General features: G+C 37.9%; 1 protein-coding gene across 2 annotated transcripts in view; it reads left to right on the top strand.

The window, feature by feature from the left end:
- LOC137298937 (homeobox protein HOX3-like) overlaps window positions 1-19,416 on the top strand; it is a 118,126-nt gene extending 98,710 nt beyond the window's left edge. For both annotated transcript variants that reach the window (XM_067831323.1, XM_067831322.1), the window contains exons 3-4: window positions 9,401-9,897; window positions 15,956-19,416. In XM_067831323.1, the coding sequence (XP_067687424.1) occupies window positions 9,504-9,897; window positions 15,956-16,707 (1,146 nt within the window). In that variant the 5' untranslated portion in view covers window positions 9,401-9,503 and the 3' untranslated portion in view covers window positions 16,708-19,416. The remainder of the gene's footprint in view (window positions 1-9,400; window positions 9,898-15,955) is intronic.
- The last annotated feature ends 1,205 nt before the right edge of the window (window positions 19,417-20,621 follow it).

Below are 20,621 nucleotides of genomic sequence, written 5' to 3' on the forward strand. Positions count from 1 at the left end.
CCAACTCACAGGTTTCATATCCACGCTGTTAAAAGTTAAAATGCAATTAAAATCAAATTTCCGAAAATCTACTAACCATTGTTACTGTAACAGATGACGGTGACCATAAAATTTAAAACTAATTGAAGATTTGGAATATTGCTGTGTACAGATTTTGTTATACCGGTACCAAGTATCAGAGGGATGTTCGTCAAAAACCATTTGATGTTACACCCACCGCTTCGTCTTTTGAACGAAAACAGAACGTTCATTTATGATGTTTAAATTATGTAAAACTGCAGACATTGTATGCATTTATGGTGCTTTGCACAGACATAAAACCGTGTTTTCTTTAGCCCGTCTCGTTCCCCATTAAAGTGGAGACAAAAATGCATGTTTTCCTTTGAAGAAGCTAATTAGATATGCGCGTTGCACGAAGGTTTTGCTTTTAGTCCTGTGTATCAGCCTGACTGACATCTACAAGATATGTGGGCGACACGTCACTGTCTGACAGATGTAAATTTCATACATAACCTTTGAACCGAATTCACATCAATTTCATTTAGACAGTACTAGCGTCATATGAATTATTTATTTTTATTTTCTTATAAAATGATATACGTTCTTTGCGTATTCGGAACTTATCATGTGCAAATATTTTACTGTTCTAAAAGATCTTTGCTACTAATCAAGGAAGCAGTCATACCGAGTGAAACAAGTTACCATCAACATCTCCACTTTCGTTGCGAAAATTGTCAATATGACAACGACTGACGCTTCACAACCCCTCGTAAATCTTACTCTTTCATGAACCCAGAATGAGAAGTGGTTCTTTAAATACGCTTCGTGATTATGTTTTTCCTTCATTTGCAAGCTAAACGAACAATGGGCAAATACCCCTGCTAAGATAATATACACGCACAACCCGATAGTGATAAACAAACAGAGATTCTCAGTCGGTATGACGGTATATTTGTAAAAGAAAGAAATGTGATTACCCCCGGTCGTTTATCATATAGCGCGACACGTCCCTGGCGTTGATCGCCTAATGAGGGGTGTTAACGCGCTTGTGATGGACATTGCGAATTAAGCCCCCGACCAATACTATTATTTGTTTATAATAATCTGTTTACTCGGCTCAGTGACGTCATATGTCCATATTTGGGTCACAGGTCTCCCACTCTTAAGAATCGGAAACAAGGAATTAGCAGAGTTGTGACTTACGTCCACAGAATAAAGAGATTAATATTACTTTTGATGTGTATTGTGAATTCAACCCTCGATCAATACTGTTTATAATAATAATATTTAACACGGTTCAGTGACATTATTTGTGGTAGGTCACCACTTATAAATATCCGAAACACGACACGAATTAAGTTGTACTCTGTGCCACTAAAATGAAGAGAATACGTCGTAATTTATTTTGTGTATGACAGTCATTGCCCTCGACCTTGTCTATTCCTGTTTGATAACAATCCATTAACTCGGCTGAATTACGTCATATTGCCATATTAGCTCATAGGTTACCAGGGTTTCAGCGTCTACATACCTGCTATAAAGAGAGACAATTGCGACATATAAGTATCATAATAAAATACTTATGTTATTATGTGGTAAGATAATGTCGTTGAAATATCACATGCTGCTATTTTTATACCATCGGGATACATGAAGGCCATATTAAATGCATGTTTGTTTTGATTTTGTTCAACGCTGAATTCCGGAATATCCAACTCCGATCTGTTAATAATCGTGTCTGGACTAGACAATCTGTTTTTTTTATTTTATGGGTTAACTTTGGTCTCTCGCAATAATTGTGTAAGAAAACACTAGAGTTTGAAGAAGGTGGGGATTCTGAGAGTAATGTATTCCAAAACTCGAACTTTTAATTCCTCTCAACACATACTGTGTGACAATAACCTATACTGATCAGTCTTATGCCTTGACTGGTACAACCCTGTTGCACCGTGTGTGTATATATAGCTCCTATACGAATACGTATCTAATTTTATGGGTCAGATTTACTATGTTAATATAAACAGCATTTCAACCCGCCTCCATTACTTTATCTATTACCACATACTGGTTAAGTCTGCTATGTTCATTAAGGAAGTATTGCATGTTGAGAGCGGCGTCGCTTAAGTCAATACAAAAAACGCCCTGATAAAAGCGAGAAGCCACAAAGACGGGTTGTTTTGGAATCAAAATTCCGAATTTGAAAATTTATGAAGAAAATGAGGAGTCCAGATAATAATATTTGAGTCCAAATGTTGACTTTTTTATAATAAATTCCACAGTGTTTGTGGGAAGAAGCTATTGAATGGGCCCCCTGTCAGGCAGTGTTTCAAGGATTCAATTTATTGGGAAATCGTCCACTCCTTTCAATCTGTTGTTTACACAACGAAAAGCCGAAAGGAATATGTCAGTTTGGCCTGTCAAATTAAATCTCAACTATTTTAACGAACGTCTGTCGGTTTGGCTTTAAAGCACTGTTATTTCTTTATAAACGCTTGGATAAATTCTCATATATGATATATTTCGTCCATTCAACGCCCACTGATCAAAGGTTTCCTGAACGTTAAAGTTCGGTTTAAAAACTAGAAAGCAATGATTCGACAAATTGAAACCGCTTGTCCAAACTACGGTGCTATACTGGTAATGATGACAAAATCTCCTTTAAAAGGTTCAGTTCTCTTAAATACCACTTAAGTGTAAAGTCGGCATGTTAAAGCAATACCGACCATTTAACACAAAGTGACTATTATTAAGTTATACAGAACAAAACCATACCACAGCAAGTCTAGGTGGGAAAGTCCCACCTGTCGGCAAGGATCAAAACCAACTTGCCTTTTCACCTTTTTGTCTGAGAAATCTTCGCATTGTCCTCTGTCTTATAATACAAAACATAGCTAACAAAGAACCTGAGTGCGGACAGGACGGGAAACTTTAGACATATTTGGTCCTAGGCTGCAGCATTTTCCTCAGAGGATGACCACTGGTGGACAGTGGTCATTACGAACGATCAATCATACAGGCTGTCAGTCTCGTGTTGAAGTTGGTGTAACTGCTGGACAGTAATGAGATAATTGGCAAGCCAAGCTAGGCTTCTAGCTGAGAATTCCGAGATGAAACAGGGACCGCGCGTTACTTGCACAATGATTTAATTGGCTCGAGGCAGACCGGGTCGGATTCAATTTGGGTGCGGAATTTCACCGGTTGGGGCGATCAATTGTCTTAGGTGATAACATGCTTGTTTTCTCAAATTAAAGATTTCACTTGCGAATATGAAACCTCGAGTTGCGTCACTGATAGTTACCTCAGACCCTTCCCGTCGTCCCCACCCACCCCCGAGAGCCCGACCCTTCTCCACTAATCCCCCACCCCCGTGTGTGTCTAGCCCTACCCTGCAATCATACCCCTACGCACACCAAGTGACAGGGTGTTATTCTCCGACATCCCCCTCAGTGCGGGTAACTTGTGTCGCTGTCATGGTAGCATGTGACAGATACGGAGAGAAGCCCGTCCCACTCGAGGTGTTATCCCACCATGTTACTTTCTAACAGTTCACAGTTCGCGCCCTTTGCCATTATCCATATGATGGGTTGATAAAATGTGTGTTTTTCATGAAAAAAGCTTGTCAAGAACGGTGAAACATTTCCAGTAACCTTTACGTATTTGTAAAGAAGAACATTTCTCTCTCGCTGTTTATATGTATTTATTTGTGCTGTATATGTATTTAGTACAAATATAAAGATACATTATAGATATATTGATATCTATAAGTGAATAAATGGACCGAGGAAGTTGTATTCAGACTCGTAAACTACCAAGCAACAAAACTTCACTCTAACTTCCCCCTGTCCTTCCTCTTTCTCTCTTTCTCCGTCCCTATTTCTCTCTCCTTTGTCGCCCCCACCCCCCACCCCCCCCTCTCTCTCGCACTTGTAATGTTGAGCATGCTTTCGCTTTCGCTCGCTTTGTGTTCAGTATTCAATATGAGCCTTCAATATATTCAATATGCCTTTCACTCGGACACTGTTGTGTACTTTCTAAGACTATGCCTACTGAGTACTTTAGATCATCGTTAGGACGGTAAACCCTTACGAACTGTACTCCCTCAATATTTACACTTATATTTACATAATACTAACACTGTGCAGTTTTGTCGTATCTTGTAAAATAATAAAATCCAGAGTCCAAAAAACGTTTTAATGCTTTACCACTTCGCCTCCAACACATGCATCATCAAAACAGTGAGAGGGCACCATTGCTTCAGCACTGACTATGAACACGAACAATTCTAAAACAAGGAAAATATACCAGCGTCACAACGAAGTTAGTGTCACAAATGACGACCAGCCTTTGTCTAAGGAATGTCGCACCCTCCCACCCACCTCAGCCGCCCCTCCCGTCAAGTCCCGTCCCTTACGATATGCGATGACATGCTTGCAAGCGACAATGCTGTGATTTATGGTCTAACATTAGCCCCCAATGACGGATAGATCGTAAGGCCGTGAGTGAGATCCTCCGACGTTCGGACTCGCTTAATCTTCACTTTGTTCTTCGAAAATTTCAGGGTACTAGACAGAAGATTAAGACAAAGTGCGTTTTAATTAGAAAACAAGGTATCTGTAATATTAGATTTATCGTTTTTGTTTCCCTAATATAATTTTCTACCCTTTCGTCTGTCAAAATAGATACTTCTCTTCCTGGCTTCATCTGGGCCAAATTAATCCGTTTGTTCCATTCCATTTGGTCTACCCATGTTAGAGCGGCCATTAAGGTTTATTATTTTGTCAAACGCGCTCTTTTTGTGTTCGCGCGTGTGTATGATACGGCGCGATTTGATCGTCTCCACGTTTGTACTGGAACGTACAATCACGCGCGATTTCCATACATGAAGCCGTCGAAAATATACACTTAGGAAAATACAAGTCGAGATCATTAAATACTTAGGTGACGATTTCCAATCTCCAATAATTCCTCGCTTTTAAAAAACGAATTATCGTAAACATACCTGCATAATATCCATTACAGATATTTAAAAAAGTTTGATTGTTCAAGTGTTAGAATGATTTATTAGTTGTTTCAAAAAGCAGAGAAAATTACACAGCATTCGTTTTGAGTTTAACAGTTTGAGATATTGTAAATGCTAACGCTCAAAGTGTTGAATTTCACGGGTTTGAATAATGCAACGGCTTCTGTGACTTTAAACAAAGGTTGGCCTTCGTTGTTAAAAGTTCATATCTGCGTATTTTAAAAACTAAAACCTTATCTTAGTATATCAATTTTTCTTATCAAGTAAATATTTTATGTTTAGGGGTTCGTTCGAATGTCTCTGTAATTGTAAATATTGGTATGGTCAATGAATAACTCGTGCTTTATTGCATACGAATACATGTAATACCTATATGTTTATTCAAACAGTTCCTTTAAAAATGACACCTGAAAGGAAGCCTTTGAAACCCGGTTTGACATAATGTGCAGTCTTCCACCTTGCTAACACTAAGTTACGTCAACCCAATCCTTTTTCAATGATCTTTGTAAATAAACTAGCTTCAATGCATATTCATCGAAGCAGCTAAAGTAAACTATTGTATGAATATTCATTAACTTGAATCCGAAACCAAATATCGACAGTCGTCTTTACAAGTGTACAATAAAAAATTATCGATTTCTTTGAAATTGATTGTTTGTATTCTTTCATTCGTGAATTATTGTTTATGTTTATGTTTTGTTACCTCTTAAGCCGAAGAAGCAATCACTTTATTTAAGCAGAATTCGAGTCAACAGTTGTAAGTTTTGTGGACACAAAAGCAGATGTTGCCACAGCTCCTAGCGATGCCTACCGAACCCCCGACGCTCTCTCCCCTTTGCCCCGCCCCCCTGCCTGCGTCTTCGGCCTTCTGGACACTGTCCACTCTGCAGTGACCAAGGCGTGGCCATCCATCACCGATTCGTTTCGCTCCGTGTCAGCAGTCAAGAGGCCATCTTTGTTTAAGATTTCAATGACAGATTATAATTTGATGCACCGCCTGGGACTAGACTGTCGACACATATGTCTATTTAAAGTCTGTCCATCTGGAATAAAGTTAATATCAGTGGGATATGTGTTTTCAAAACTATTCAAGATGAATAGTATGTATTTATAGTTTGTGAAACGTAAAACCCTTTTCCTCAAGAACACCCATATCTGAAAATCAGCGAATTGGAGTGCAGTCGATAAATAATGGTTTTACCGAATTAACAGTGCCTTGTATTTGTCAAGATATTACAGTTGACGAAAGTGTAAATGGCTGAATGCAATAAAGAAAAGATATAGATGTTTATTATCACTAAACTGTGTAATGTGTGGTAATATTGAATATGGAGGAAACATGCCTGCTTGCAAGATAGTTACGCTTTTTAATGTGCTCTTTTTCTCTCGAAAATCATATTTTGGGAAGAAATTACCTCATGTCTTTGTTATAATGTCAATAGTCATTATGTTTCCACGAGCTGATAAAATACTTACAGGTATCAACTGGTGATGACAGTTACCTAGTATATTCCCAACAGTAGATATTATTGACAGCAACCTTGTGTACATCCTCTTAGCTGTTTAATAATTTGTGCATTTAAAAATCAATACTTCTATTATGTTATATATTTCACGGGCTATTAAAGAAAAATATATCATTAAGATTTAAGCGCATTTTTCTGATGCAGAATAATGACATCTTCATTTGGCGTGGATTAATACTGTAGTATATATATTTACATCCCTGTGCGGTTCTCACCTATGTAAATGGGGATTTATTAAAAATACCGTATTTACGTAGTGTGAAACGAAAACGAATCAGAACTCAGCTAATGGAATAATTCGACTCGTATTTCTAACACGTAACTTCATAATAATGCTAAAGTGACATTTATGTGCGCTGATGCTTATGTCACGTAAAAAGCGTCACAAAATATATGTCACCTTCAGCTGAAATGTACACGTGTTGATTTCAGGAAAGGCAAGTGCTTACATTAACAGATATAAATCAGTGTATCTTCCTGGAATAAGGAAAACACAAGCTGTTCTTTCCCTCACAATGAATGTAGATGTTTCCCTTTCTTATATCGACAAACAATAGGAAAACTCTGTCACCAACTGTTTTATTGCCCATGGCTATATTGAGAGACAGTTTATCGGATTAATATGCCATACTTTAATCCAAAATGACAAAGGCTACTTTGTCTGAACATGTTCAAAGAAAACACCACCGTTTCCCCAGGCATATGTTTTTCGTATCAAGTCCGTAGGGATGGTGTTTTTTATGCTCAAAGTTTCGTGTTTCGGAAATGATTTTTTCGTGAACGTATGTATTTTGCATTAAGGTCCTGGATATAACAGGTTCGCGGAAGAAAAGGTTTAGTGGTTTTCAAGAAGGCAAAAACTGCCTCAAATTACAGGCAAATGAAGTTATTTTACAAAATATTGTGTTAGTAGAGGCTGAGTGAATAAACCGGTGTCCCTTTGTTAGATCGTATTTGCCAGCATTTTGGTGGACGTAAAATAGTATTTATTGCTCCTAGCTTGAACAAAGTGACAGAAACATCGTTCCTTGTGTGTATTTTACAAGTTTAGAACAACAATACTCGTGTTTGTGTTTAATGCTTACGAGAGATAAACGCCCCTGTGAATATAAAAACCCAGTAAATAAAATTCAACAATAAATTCAAGGAATGAAGTATTCTTTAGTTAAGTGAATTTACTTATCAACGACTGAAATGTCATGTTTTGCAAGTCTAGCAAGTTTAAGTGATGATGTGTGTTTACACATAATGTTTGTACTATACATAAATCAGTATTATTTAAAGTAATTGTTTTGTTGACAGAATTAGCGTTCAATAAATGTCAGTTGTAAACGAATTTACATTCATGATGGATTTTGTCAGTCAAAATAACCACAGTTTCTTATATGAACTGTTTACTAAAATTGAAATCAGGGACAAAATGCATGCAATAAAGGTCCTACTGGCATTTTAGTTGTGATTTTGTTTATGAAAATAAATTAGTCTAGCCTGTTTATTCGATAAAATAGTACGTCATAAAACTAGGAAGGTTAGAAACATTACCTGTTCAAAACATTTTTCTATAATATTTGAAGTGTTCTGTGAAAATAAATTGAACGTGATTACAATCAGAGGACGTAATTCGGGAGATTTTAGTGACATTTGCAAATTTCGCCAGTTTCATATAGCGCAAAGAGCACATATTCCCATATCGTATTTCTTCCAAAGTTGACAAAACACGATCATAATTGCCGATCAAAATTCGGCGCATGTTAAATACAATCGGTGATTTGCAGCGACGACGTGGCTTTTAGCATGAAAGCAATTTTAATCAAGTTTTAAATTGTGTAATTAAACAGATATGGCAAAAATTCAAATTTTATCGCCCGTAAGCTAAGTTTTATGCGAAACTTCCGAAACACTGAAAGTCACTCAAAAATTATAATTTTATCAATCCTTCTTTTGTTTGCATATTTTTCAAATTCATAAGGATGTCTGCTCCGCGAGTTGACACTGCAGCCTTAGGCTGTCGAAACATTCAACATGCATTGTATAATACAAGCAGATGCAAGGATAGCGAGGAGCAATGACGTTAGACTATTGTGCATATGGTAATTTAAATGTACCACACAACAACTGCAACGAAAGAGTTCGGCTGAAAACTCAGTGTCTCAATCATATAATTATCAATTCTCTCTTCTACTGCCATAACATTCATTATACACAATACAGTAAAATAATAATAATAATATTTTTTCCCGTGATTTATAATGGTACATTTTTTTTATTAAAAACCTTCACGTAGTAGCTCCGCTGCAGAATTTCATATCAGATTTGTCTTCAGTTTGATATATAATTTTGAAAGAAATATACAATTTTGCCTATGAAAAGTTGTCTGTTTCAATACAGAGGGTAAATCAAAGCAGCCTTATATGTGTAACTGGAAAGGCGGATTTATGGGCTTGACATAAGCAGTGTTATGTCAATACCCTCGTTTTAATTGAGACATTCTTACCTCACACACTTTAGCACTTGTCCAGTTAAAGAATGCGTAGTTTGAACACACTGAACAACACACAATGACCACTGGACTGGTCAAGTTGCCTTTTTCTGCCACAATAGACTTGTAATGCTCACCCCCACTGAGCTCAAATGTGTCGCAAATTCACACAATACACTTTTAAAACTCTTTTCAAAATCCTAACCAGAAGCTTACGCAAAGACTGACTGTGAATTTGTCCTACGTTTCTTGAGGGTAAGGTATTTAAAGGCAAGTTTTGTCAGGCTGGGCAATTTCGCTGATTTATATGGTCTTAGAATAATTGATGTCGATTTCATAGCACTGAAATGTCTCTCTCCACGTGTTCCTTTGCAGATCACTGTAAACAGAGCGAGAGGCGAGACGGCGCTGATTGGTCGACGCCGAGTCACGTGACAGTGTTGAGTCGTAACATGCAGCGATAAGTTGGGGCTTTACTATGTCTGCCGGCTCTCAGAATGAAATAAAGTTTGGAATTCGAAAGATGCAGAAGGGTTATTGTGAACAAATGCCGACTTACCAAGGTTTCTACCCGTCCGAAAGCGGATATAAGTATGACAATTCTTTCAACTACAACTCATGTGGTCCCGACTCCGCAAGTTTCTACGGTTCTACCAGTTGTGCAGTACAGAATCATGCCACTCCGAATAACGGAGAAGCATGCATGCAAGATTATGGCGATTCACAGTATAATAATTCCTGTATGCAAAACCCGTCCATGCAGTGCGGACCGGGGGTGAACAATCTACACGCGAATCCGTCTATCAAACAGGAGATATATCCATGGATGAAAGAGTCAAGGCAGAACTCCAAACAGCGACAAAGCGTAGCAGGTAAGTTCTTAACTGTATGATGTATTAGGCCCGTGTCCTGTGTTGGCAATAAACGCGCAACTAGAAGTATCTAATGGGAGTCGGCGATCGCCAGTGCTATTAGATGAATGACGCAGAGACTGACAGAATGATGCGTCACCCGCGCAAGAAGGTTTAAACACTTAGAGAGGGTTTTTTTTACAGTGTAAATGATTAATGAGATTTAGATTGTGCCGCTTGCATTTGTTTTGGTTTCGACTGGCTAAATGTCGGACAGAATGACGAACGATGTGCTAAAAATCTAGACTGGGAAATTCCCTATTCTGGATAATTTCCTCCAGTTAAATGAATATCATTGCATCACAATATGGGCTATACTGAAATGTACATGGTAATGCCAATCAAATGGCTTGTCAATTTCAAAAGGTTTCCAGCGTAGGTCTGTGATAAGAGGTTTTAGTGTTGTTGTTTCATGCGTTTTATGTATATTTTAGACTGTTATTGATTTCTCATCGTGTGTTGATTGTGTAATTTAGAGAAGGCGGAATTTACCAGTTAACATGATAATCAACACGTGGCTTAGCAGTATACGCCAAAGCCTCTTTTGTTAAAGAAATGTCGTTACATGGAGATTCAAATATCTATTTAAATTCATGATAGATAATTTCTAATGTCACTATTTTAAATATATTCCTAAGTGTGTGAGTGTAAATTTATCAATCCTACAGATGAATTAAAATGCAGGAATTTATAAACCCCATGTATAAACACACCAGTCCCACAAATAAATTAAAAATCATAGTAATTTATCAATATGTAGCTTCTATGATATCCTTTTTAAAATCATAACAAAATAGAAATTCTGTTGTTTACCCTTACATGAGTATTTTAAACACACTTTGGTGTCAACAATAAACAGTATTTCTGTGATCTGTATTTGAGCAAATAATGCATATGTTATCATAATATTTTTATTATTGATCAGAAGTATCTCACCTTAATATATCATAATCAAAATATAAACCACAGAAGCAGAATGGCATTCGTTTGTAACGTCATACCCCGAGATCCTATAAATCACCCTTTATCTCATATTTATATATGTATGGCTCTTTTATCGAAGCAAATTTGCTCCGGCAAATTTACCTTAAAACCATACTGATCGCCGTCTTATAACACTATGAGGATTGGTCTGAGATTTATGTTCCGTCCTAATTTAGAGATCGTAAATGGTAGTCTCTTAAACGATAGTGAGACCCATTTTCTCTAAATGCCTTAAAACTCCCTGCTATCGCGGCTCTTGGGGGATTTTCTCCCCATAACATTTAACTCACTCGAATGCAGTCGAGCAGATAAACCTGAACGCTGGTCACATAAATTTTTCATCGCGTGAATATAAAAATGTCAAAGATGTAATTAGAAGCGCGATTCCTCGTCTACGTGATCGCTCCATTTGGGTGGGGTATATTTCGCTGAGTGAAGTTATACGGTTCATCATTGACAATTACCTGGCTTTAATTCAAAATACTTGTCAAAATAAATCTTTAGGCCAGATTTAATTTGTGTTGTCATTGTTATGGTTTTGCTGGGATGGTGAAGGGATGTGGCTTTTTATGGAAATGTGAGTTAAACAAATATTGTGTTCAGGTAACATAGCTTGTGTATTTTGTATCATGCTGAGGTTACTTAATATTCTTGTTTATATAATTCAATGTGCTATATATCAGATTTGTGCTGTTTCCTTCAGAATGGTTTAGTAATATCACAATGATTTAAATGTACCAGCTTGTCATTAAATGGTGTATTCCTTACATAAACTCAGACTGAAAAGGTAAACACTCTAGTTAGTTACATTCAAGTGGTGTGGTATGTCACGGTGTTGTGTGCAGCAATACATTTCAATCAATTTCACAGAATGGTATACCGTTTCAGTTAATCGTACTGTTTTTGTCTTCACTGAGAAACTGTTTAGAGCATGTTCCTGGCAATTTAAGATCCCCTCAGGCTTTCTTTTCTTTACAGCAATATCTTATTTGTGTAATGAATGACAGTTGTGTCAATATGCATGCTGGTAGACAAAAACTGTCAATAATAGAACCAGATGTCAATTTCGTGTCAATATCACTTTCTCTCACCACGTCTTAAGTATACAACCAAGAACGAGCTGCAAAACATATGTGGTTACATGTAGATAGCAAGCAATGCGTTAACATAAAGCATTATCCTTCGCTGGAGAATACATCTTGACTGGGCATTATCTGAATTTCAAGTATTAGACAAAGGCTATTGATAAATATTTATTCAAACACGCTGTAGGTAAAAAAAGCATGTTTTGATACTGAATACGTTCGAAGCTAAAATGAAAACGCAAATGTTTCTCCGCTGTTGTTATTTATAAGGTCTAATCTGAAAGGGCTGTATTATATTTGTGTCTCGTGAATAACATTCTACCAAACTGCTAGTAAACCGTTACGTAGTGTCCCGATATATCACAAGGTTTGAAAGCTTTATGCATGAAAAGGAGTGGCCGTTTTTTGCATATGAATATCGAAATATTGCATATTAAATATCAAAATCTCTTTACTGTTCAAAACATCCACCATGCATGTACCGCAATGATACATAATGATATTGTGTTTTTGATACTTATATTTTGCCTATGTTACTCGCGTCACTCGCTACTAAACGCTGATAGCCCATCGTGCAACATTCTTGCTTTTGAGAGGCGGTATTTTCGCTTGTACTGACAGGACTTATAAATAACCTCTTGGGTCTGGGCAAGACTGATAGGACAGGACTTGTAACTCTGCAAACACGCTGTTTCAATTAAAGAACCCGCTTCGTCAAAAACAGCCTTAAAACAGCAGATTCAGATAAACGTGTTGCACTTCTTGTTATGTGATTCCGCGAGATAAAATAGTTCTTGTCTCCAATCCCGCTGTCAGTGAGTCGGCGGAGCGATCTACGAGCCGATAGTGCCTATACTGTCAGATAAGATTCTCTGAAGGCCCCTTGACAACCAGTATTAGATTTGGGAACTTTCTACTTTCCTTGACTGTAGCAATAGTCTTGGTACTGTACATGCCAAAAATATCATCTGATAACTCAGTTCCAGACATGACAGGAACGTGCCACTAAAAACACTGGTAGCTCTTTCCATGTATGAAGGAACGATAAAAACATAAGTTATAATCTTTTAACACTGGATATCTGTAGGATATATGAGAAATGAAAAATTAGTAATTAATAATTAATCCGACACAGTGAGCGTGTATATATACCGCTTCATGAATAGGAGTACAAACTGATCATAACACTGTAAAGATATCTATCTACAAGCTGAAGTTAGTATGAAATATGTATATGTGTTTTTATCAGTTAGGCAAATTGCGTAATTTATTTTTGGATGTTGTATAAATCCTAAAGTAATATATCTTGTGTTGTCCTGTAAAACCATGCAATACTTTATCGTGTGTTAAGAACGATACACAGAAAACCAAACGTGTTTTCATGTCTATTCTTATTGCTAAAATATTCTTTTGACCGACTGTGTTTACATTTTGTCCTGTTTACATGTTATAATAATATGTAAACGCCATACCAAGTGTAGGCCATGTAACTACAAACAAATACTTTCAAAAATCACACATGACCTCTAACACACAAAAAAGTTATTGAAATAAACATTTAAGCACCAGTATCTCGCTGTACGTCGGTTGTTCGTTATCAAAGTAATTATAAGGGGCCAATACAATATCAGTCCGTCTAAAGATTGATAACGAAGCCTGCTATCTTTTATCCGTGTCAGTAGTTCTAAATACAATAGTGTGGAATGAATATTAATGAACCTTATATAAGGGTAAATTCATCAGACACTGACTGGAGCGGAGAGAAGTATTCTTCTGGTTTTGATGTACTGAGCGCAAACTAACCACAAAGTACACGAGTCATCCCACATGACAAAATATCAAAGTCTGTTATAGTAGTGAATAATGCATTATTTTCCACGAAAAAAGAGGAAAATTCGTTATTATTCAAAGCCGCCATATTTTGCATCTCACCTCGGGTTATCCAGACGAAAAGAATCTATAGGAGAGTTTGATTATGCAAATATATGACTGTTGCAGATATGAAATGGGCGTCCACCATGTGTTGAAATCCATACCAATCTATAGCTGTCATTGTTTAGTAAACTATTGAATCACAGATCAATCAATGGAGGCTGGCAGATTTCAGCAATAAATTCGCGAAAAGGATGTTTCTCCTTTCTCCTTGATACGTTCTGCATGGGAGACAGGTACTGTGATTTTATGTACTTTAATCATAAATACATCATTGACAATGCAGCCCAGATGGAGACTACCACGTCTTGACAATTGTCAATAAACAATGTCAATTTCAATATTGACCATATCCCGAAATGCCTGTGAAATTAATAAAATGTCATGTATGTTGTCAGTTGGAAAATGTTGCATATGTAACAATAGGTTACATATACAGCGCTCGGGGGAGGGGGGAGGGTGGGGGTGGGGGGGTGGGGGGAGAGTGGTTGTTGGAATAAAATAATCAATTCAGCGCTACTGGGATTGCGATCCTTTGAAGCGATATTCGCAGGTGGAAAGATTTAATTTGTAAGTAAGTTCAAATTTAAAGTCACATCGGCAATATTTTACCCAAAACATGACCATAAGATTTAAATAACTTATCACGGCATATTAAAATATTTGCTTTTATTACAATCATAATACTGATATTTGGTTAAACTGCTGAAATTATTTGCTACTTTATAAATGTAACTACAACGACGACGACGACGACGACGACGACGATGATGATGATGATGATGATGATGATGAGCCTAACAAGGACAACAGAAACCATTGTGCTGCATATACATATATTAGTCGGTATAACAATATATTTATAAGTAAAATGAGACTGGTCAATGCATGTCTGTGCGAATCGAAGACAAGCGTTTTCAAATTTATCGGAGAACCAAATTCATCTGTACTAGTTTTTTTTGCTTTCTGACCTAAACGAGCTGACTTGCACAAAAACGATTCATCTGTTACTCAAGTCAATGCTCCCTGTACCCTACTCTGTCTAGGGCGAACGTGCTACTGGGAGCTTCGCTTGACTGGAGATACAGAAAGACCACGCGGCAAAATAGGTTAAGGTGTTCATTTCACTCACCAGCTGGCCAAGAATGAAATATACATACACTGACCTTAATCTATTTCACTATTGTACTGGCCTCAGTATTAGTAATCGTTCACGAGTAAAGTTTGACATCTTGTTTTGACATCGTGTTCCTTATTGACGTACGTTGTCAATATACAACCGATTAACCAAAGAATGAAATCTACATGCGATAGCTACACTCTGTGGACGATACATATATGGGGCAAAGAAACAGATTCGTGTGATAGACAAGCAATGTCAAGTTGGTTTCAGTCTCTGCAGGTGGAAATAATACATATCTTTATCACAGACACGCACATGAAACGGCAACACCAGAGCCTTGTCACTGTACAGAAAGTGTATCTTGTTAAGATTTAAATAACAATTGACAACCTAAGAATAGGGTGATTGTTGATGGTATATAGATTAAGGTCTATTCTAGTTGTCTTTCAAAACCCTAGTCATGTTACTCAAAATAGGAAAAACGGTCAATCGCAGGTTGATATAGAGAATCTTCAATGTAGGTATTTGCTCGGCTGTAAGGCTGGATTGAGTAGTTGTTACGAAAAAACAAACAGGAGTAATGAAATATGCTTGCAGGTCATGTTTCGTTTAAAGGTGAATTTATACAGTATGTGCTCAATTAACGTAGTTGAAAATGTTGGCATTTATAAAATATGATAACGGGAGTTGTACCTATAGCACTAGACAATCCTCAACATAAGGTGATGCTGTCTAGCTTCCCCGGTGTAACACTATGTTCAGGTCATATTGTCCGGTGCCATTTCTGATGTAAATGCGAAACGAAAGAACAATAGCGATTACCAAGATAGGGTTATCTGTTTTAGACGAATGTCTGTTCATGTGAAATTCACCGGCGAACCCCTTTCCCTTTCAGAGCCCACGAAGCGAGCCCGAACAGCCTATACCAGCGCTCAACTTGTCGAACTGGAAAAGGAGTTTCATTTCAATCGGTATCTCTGTCGGCCTCGTAGGATAGAAATGGCGGCGTTACTAAACCTGACAGAGAGACAGATAAAGATATGGTTCCAGAACCGGCGCATGAAGCACAAGAAGGAGTCAAGGGGGAAAGGATCGGACAAAATGGCGTCCAAATCCGAGGGTAGTTTTTCAGGAAGTGATTCAGAAAACCATGACTTGTCCGGGGACGGGATGAAACCCCCGACACCCACCGGGTCTCATCGTCTCATCCCCACCCCCGATCATCAACCCCCGTGTGACCAAACACTCGGTCTGCACCCTCAGCAGCGACCGGGTAGTCAAGGCAGCATGGCTAACGCACCTCAGGTTAGCCCCATATCCCAGAGAGACAGCCCTTCTTTAAGTATGAAACATTCAGGGGGGCAGCCGAATCTCAGCCCTTACCCACAGAACAGTCAAGTGCCGTACCCCCCGAACGGACAGTACATGCAGCATTCTATGCCCCCAACGAACAGGGGTTATCATGGTAACGGGATGATGATGACGGGTGGTATGTACCCAGATATACAACACATGGACAATGGTAACCAGGGACACTGTATGACATCATCACTTCCCATGATGACGTCACAGATGAGTTGCTCAATAGCTTCAAATGGGTACAATCAGGGGTCATATGATTATATCCCCAAACTGACTCACTTGTAGACGGAAAATTAATTTATTGCCATCTATTTTTGAATGACTGAAAAAACTTGTTTTATGTGTGTATGTTGCATGTTTTAGATAGAGATTAGTGAAATCCACAGATATTGACAAGGAAGATCCTGAAATATATTCGTTTTGAAACCTATCCCGTGGCCAAATTCAGACTATTATTTATCCAGAGGCAACCTGATTATATGCATTATATATATATCTTTGTTGATCGTAGTCACTTAGTCTAGATACAGTACTTACGTCAATAGTTTGATTGTTCTGAAATGGACATGACAGTTCCATGACAATGTGTTGTAGATTTCATGCCAAAATACTCATTCACGTTTCTGCTCAACGATGAAAGCGATTAGTGAGTCTGGTTTAAGCCGCTTTGAGCAGTATGTGAGTTATACCACGTCTTAGTTAAGGTGACAAGATATGCCAGAAATTATGTACGTCTTGGATGTTTACCATTTCGGTGGAGTACCAGCATTTCATGATGCTGAACAACAAGGAAAAAACAATCAAACAAAAATCGGGACACTTGCCATGATGATTCGGTAACAAGCGTTGCATGATGCCGAATAACCCGGCAAAAAACAATCAAACAAAACTCGGGGCACCTGCCATGAAGATTGGGTCCTGGTACGTCCAAGGGACGCTACTCTGTTCAGAGAATTGATGCTTGTTATGTTGTGCTGCAATACCAGTGTAAGAAATGATATCTCTGTTAAGGATATCATAGTAAATTCATGAAACATATCACAAAATAGGAGTAACACAATCTTTCCGATAAGCAAGATTCAACAAGTTTTGTGTTCATGCAGTAAACACTGATGCCATGTTCTGTAACAGATTTAACAACAAGCATCGTTTTATCATATACCAAGAACCCATAACCGGGTTACATTCATTTTCCCATGTATTCATTAAATGCAAATTTATTCCAAAGACTTGTCAAGATGATACTGGAATGTTTTTTATGAATATCTAAGAGAAATGCTCTATGAAAACGTATGACTGTTCAGACAGTCTAGACGCGTTTGAGCTGTCTTTATAAGCTCAACAGAGGTGACAAGACTTTGATGGTCAATGCATTGTCATCTCTTTTGTTAGCGTCACAATTGAAAACTGGCTCCACAGTTTTGGTGGTGTTGTCGAATCTAGGTATGTAGGTAAGGAAAACGCTGCCGGCTCATTTACACCTGTGCGAACTAACTCCCTCGGATGCGCCCATGTGTGATGCCAATCGTTCACTTTGATCTTCAGGGAAAATTGCAGGACAATGAAATCGAGGTCTAATCCTGTAATATCACTCTTATAAACGAATTAGCTATGTGACCTTTTGTCGTCTATTTGATTGTTTTGATCGTAGTAAGACCGGTAGGGTGATAAGGGCTTTTGAGCAGCGGACTAATTCGCGCGCCCAGTCGTCCATATCTTTATTGAAAGCACGCGCGACATTTGGGACCGTTGTTGGACGAGGGCAGACAATTGGGTAAAATTGGTTGGGGAATTTCGAACTCAGGAGTCCATTCATCGATGACGTAATCAAACGCCACCCGACATATTGGACAAACAGTCGGGTGGACTGAACATGCGCGTTACAGCTGCTTTCTGTCCTCGGGACAATGAAAAGTCAAACTTTGATCACCCAGGCGAAAGAAGAAACGAAACGTGATTCAATTAAAGGTATACCCCGTTATAGAAATTTTCAAAGGTTAGATCCTTTTGTTGAAATCCATGATCCTTTCCTCTTAATTTGAGAAGTATTGAAACTCGAAATTCGACACACCCTTCCTGTGATCTTGATCGTTTACCTATTAAGTCTAACGGGTTCCATTAATGAATAGAGGGTATATTGTGATCGTTCTTAGCAGGAGGCCAAAGAGGTGCTTAGTGACGTAACGAATGTGATCTAAATGAACCGGGAAAAATTGACTAGGTAAGGTCATTCAGGTTTATTCACAGGGCGAACCCTGTTGCAGCAGAGGGATAGAACGTCATCGGGAGAATATGTCACATGTGGCCCTACTTGTGTCATGTGTTGCAGTGATGTCAATTACCGCATTTATAATGGATAATTTGAAATCCATTAACGTTTATCATCATGACATACATGACGTTCATGACACTGTTTCATGACAGAATATCTCTATTCGGGGTCGTGGCAAATTTTATTTTGATACACAGATATTCTTTTAACATTGCTCCGTATCGTTTGATATTTTTCTCAGTTACATATTCAGTGCAGTTCAATGCAAAACAAACAACACGATAATTCGAATATAAACCTATTATCTACAAACCAGCATTATATTGAGTGTTATTCGTAAAACATTAACTGACATTTTCATGTTTTCTTTTATTTCGTCTCCACTAATAAAACATATTTCTATGCTGTATTCCCATATTACTGAATTTGGGATTCTTATTTCGTTAAATGGCAACAAAAACAAATAGCGTCGGTAAATCAGGGTACTGTTTAGGTTATGAATAAACGCTGTTATGATACGTTTGTCAGCTTTATTAGATACATCCTGTGCCTACATCCCACACCCACCCTCCACAATTAGCGTAGTGTGTCAAGGTTTGCATTGTAAAAGTAGCGGCATCGAATTATTAGACTGATTTTTTTGTGTTTCATTATTTGTATACGAAATATGGAAAGAAATTGTGATATTTTTGAGTTTTTAAGTAAAAATATGATCAAGAATATACCTTTGTTTGTTTTGTCTCATAAAGAACTGCAAGGCAGATCGCAAAATCAGCAACATCGAGTGAGAATATGAATTAGGTGCAAATAATTTATGACGTATCATTTGATTGATATTATGGTGCACAAGTGGAATGTGCAGCGTGGTCTGGTGTGAAATGTATGCTACGCAGCGATTGCTAAGGTCTGAAAAAGGGCGAAATGGCAAACCTGAGTCTCTTTATCGGATGTCAGATGGTGCAATGTTAGTAGTGTCATGACGTTAGCTGTCAGAGAAATTTGATGACGTCAGTGGCCACTGGGGCATTCAGTGTGGACATACCAATGTTGACCCCAGACATTCTACACCATGAGAGTGTTAACTTTCTTCGTAAATTCGTTAGGAGAGTGACGAATGTCTGCCCAGAAAATATTGATTGGTCTGCCATGTAGACAGACGCGTAGATACAGTCAATATCACCTGTCAACACGCAGAGACTCCTTTACGACATCGCCGACAAGTGTAAGTACATAATACGCACTAAAGAATAACGAATCACTCAGAATTTCATTTGATGCATTGAATTCAACACATCATTTAAAGTGTCCGTTAGTCTGCGATCAGACTAACGCAATGGTACCATGACCTGAGTTGCCGACAACAGCGAACAGAGGTATCATAACGGAGGTATCATCTAACAGAGGTATCAATACACATTCTTCGTTACCTTCCTGGTTATACGAAGTGGGATCACATCCGACAATTGAGACTGGTTGTTTTCCATCTTTGACATTTGCTGTACTTTATTAATCGCATTAGGCATGCATCGCGTTTATGTGTACATACCAAAGTACCTCATTGTGCTGTGAGCAAGTTCTTTTTCGTTTTGTAAAAAATTACATCGAGCTATCCAAAATCGAGTTACCGAAATTCGTGTTCATAAAAGTCGTGTTCAAACATTTCAGCTTAAAAACTCCTCGTTCACGAAGATCAAGTCAACAAGTTCGAGTGAAAGAACATCGAGTTATGGACTCCGAGTTACTAAAGCTACCATTATTCGAGTTAATGCAGTTCGAGTATTCAAGAATATTTCACTGTATTACCATCCCAGTAGCGAAATGCACAGTGTTAGATTTATTTAAAACATTTTCAACATAACTCACCCAGCCACGAATTGCAAACTCTTTCAGACTCAATCCTGCAAGTATAGAATGTATTTTATTGATC

Source organism: Haliotis asinina, chromosome 10 (assembly GCF_037392515.1).
Source record: "Haliotis asinina isolate JCU_RB_2024 chromosome 10, JCU_Hal_asi_v2, whole genome shotgun sequence".
NCBI lineage: Eukaryota > Metazoa > Mollusca > Gastropoda > Lepetellida > Haliotidae > Haliotis > Haliotis asinina.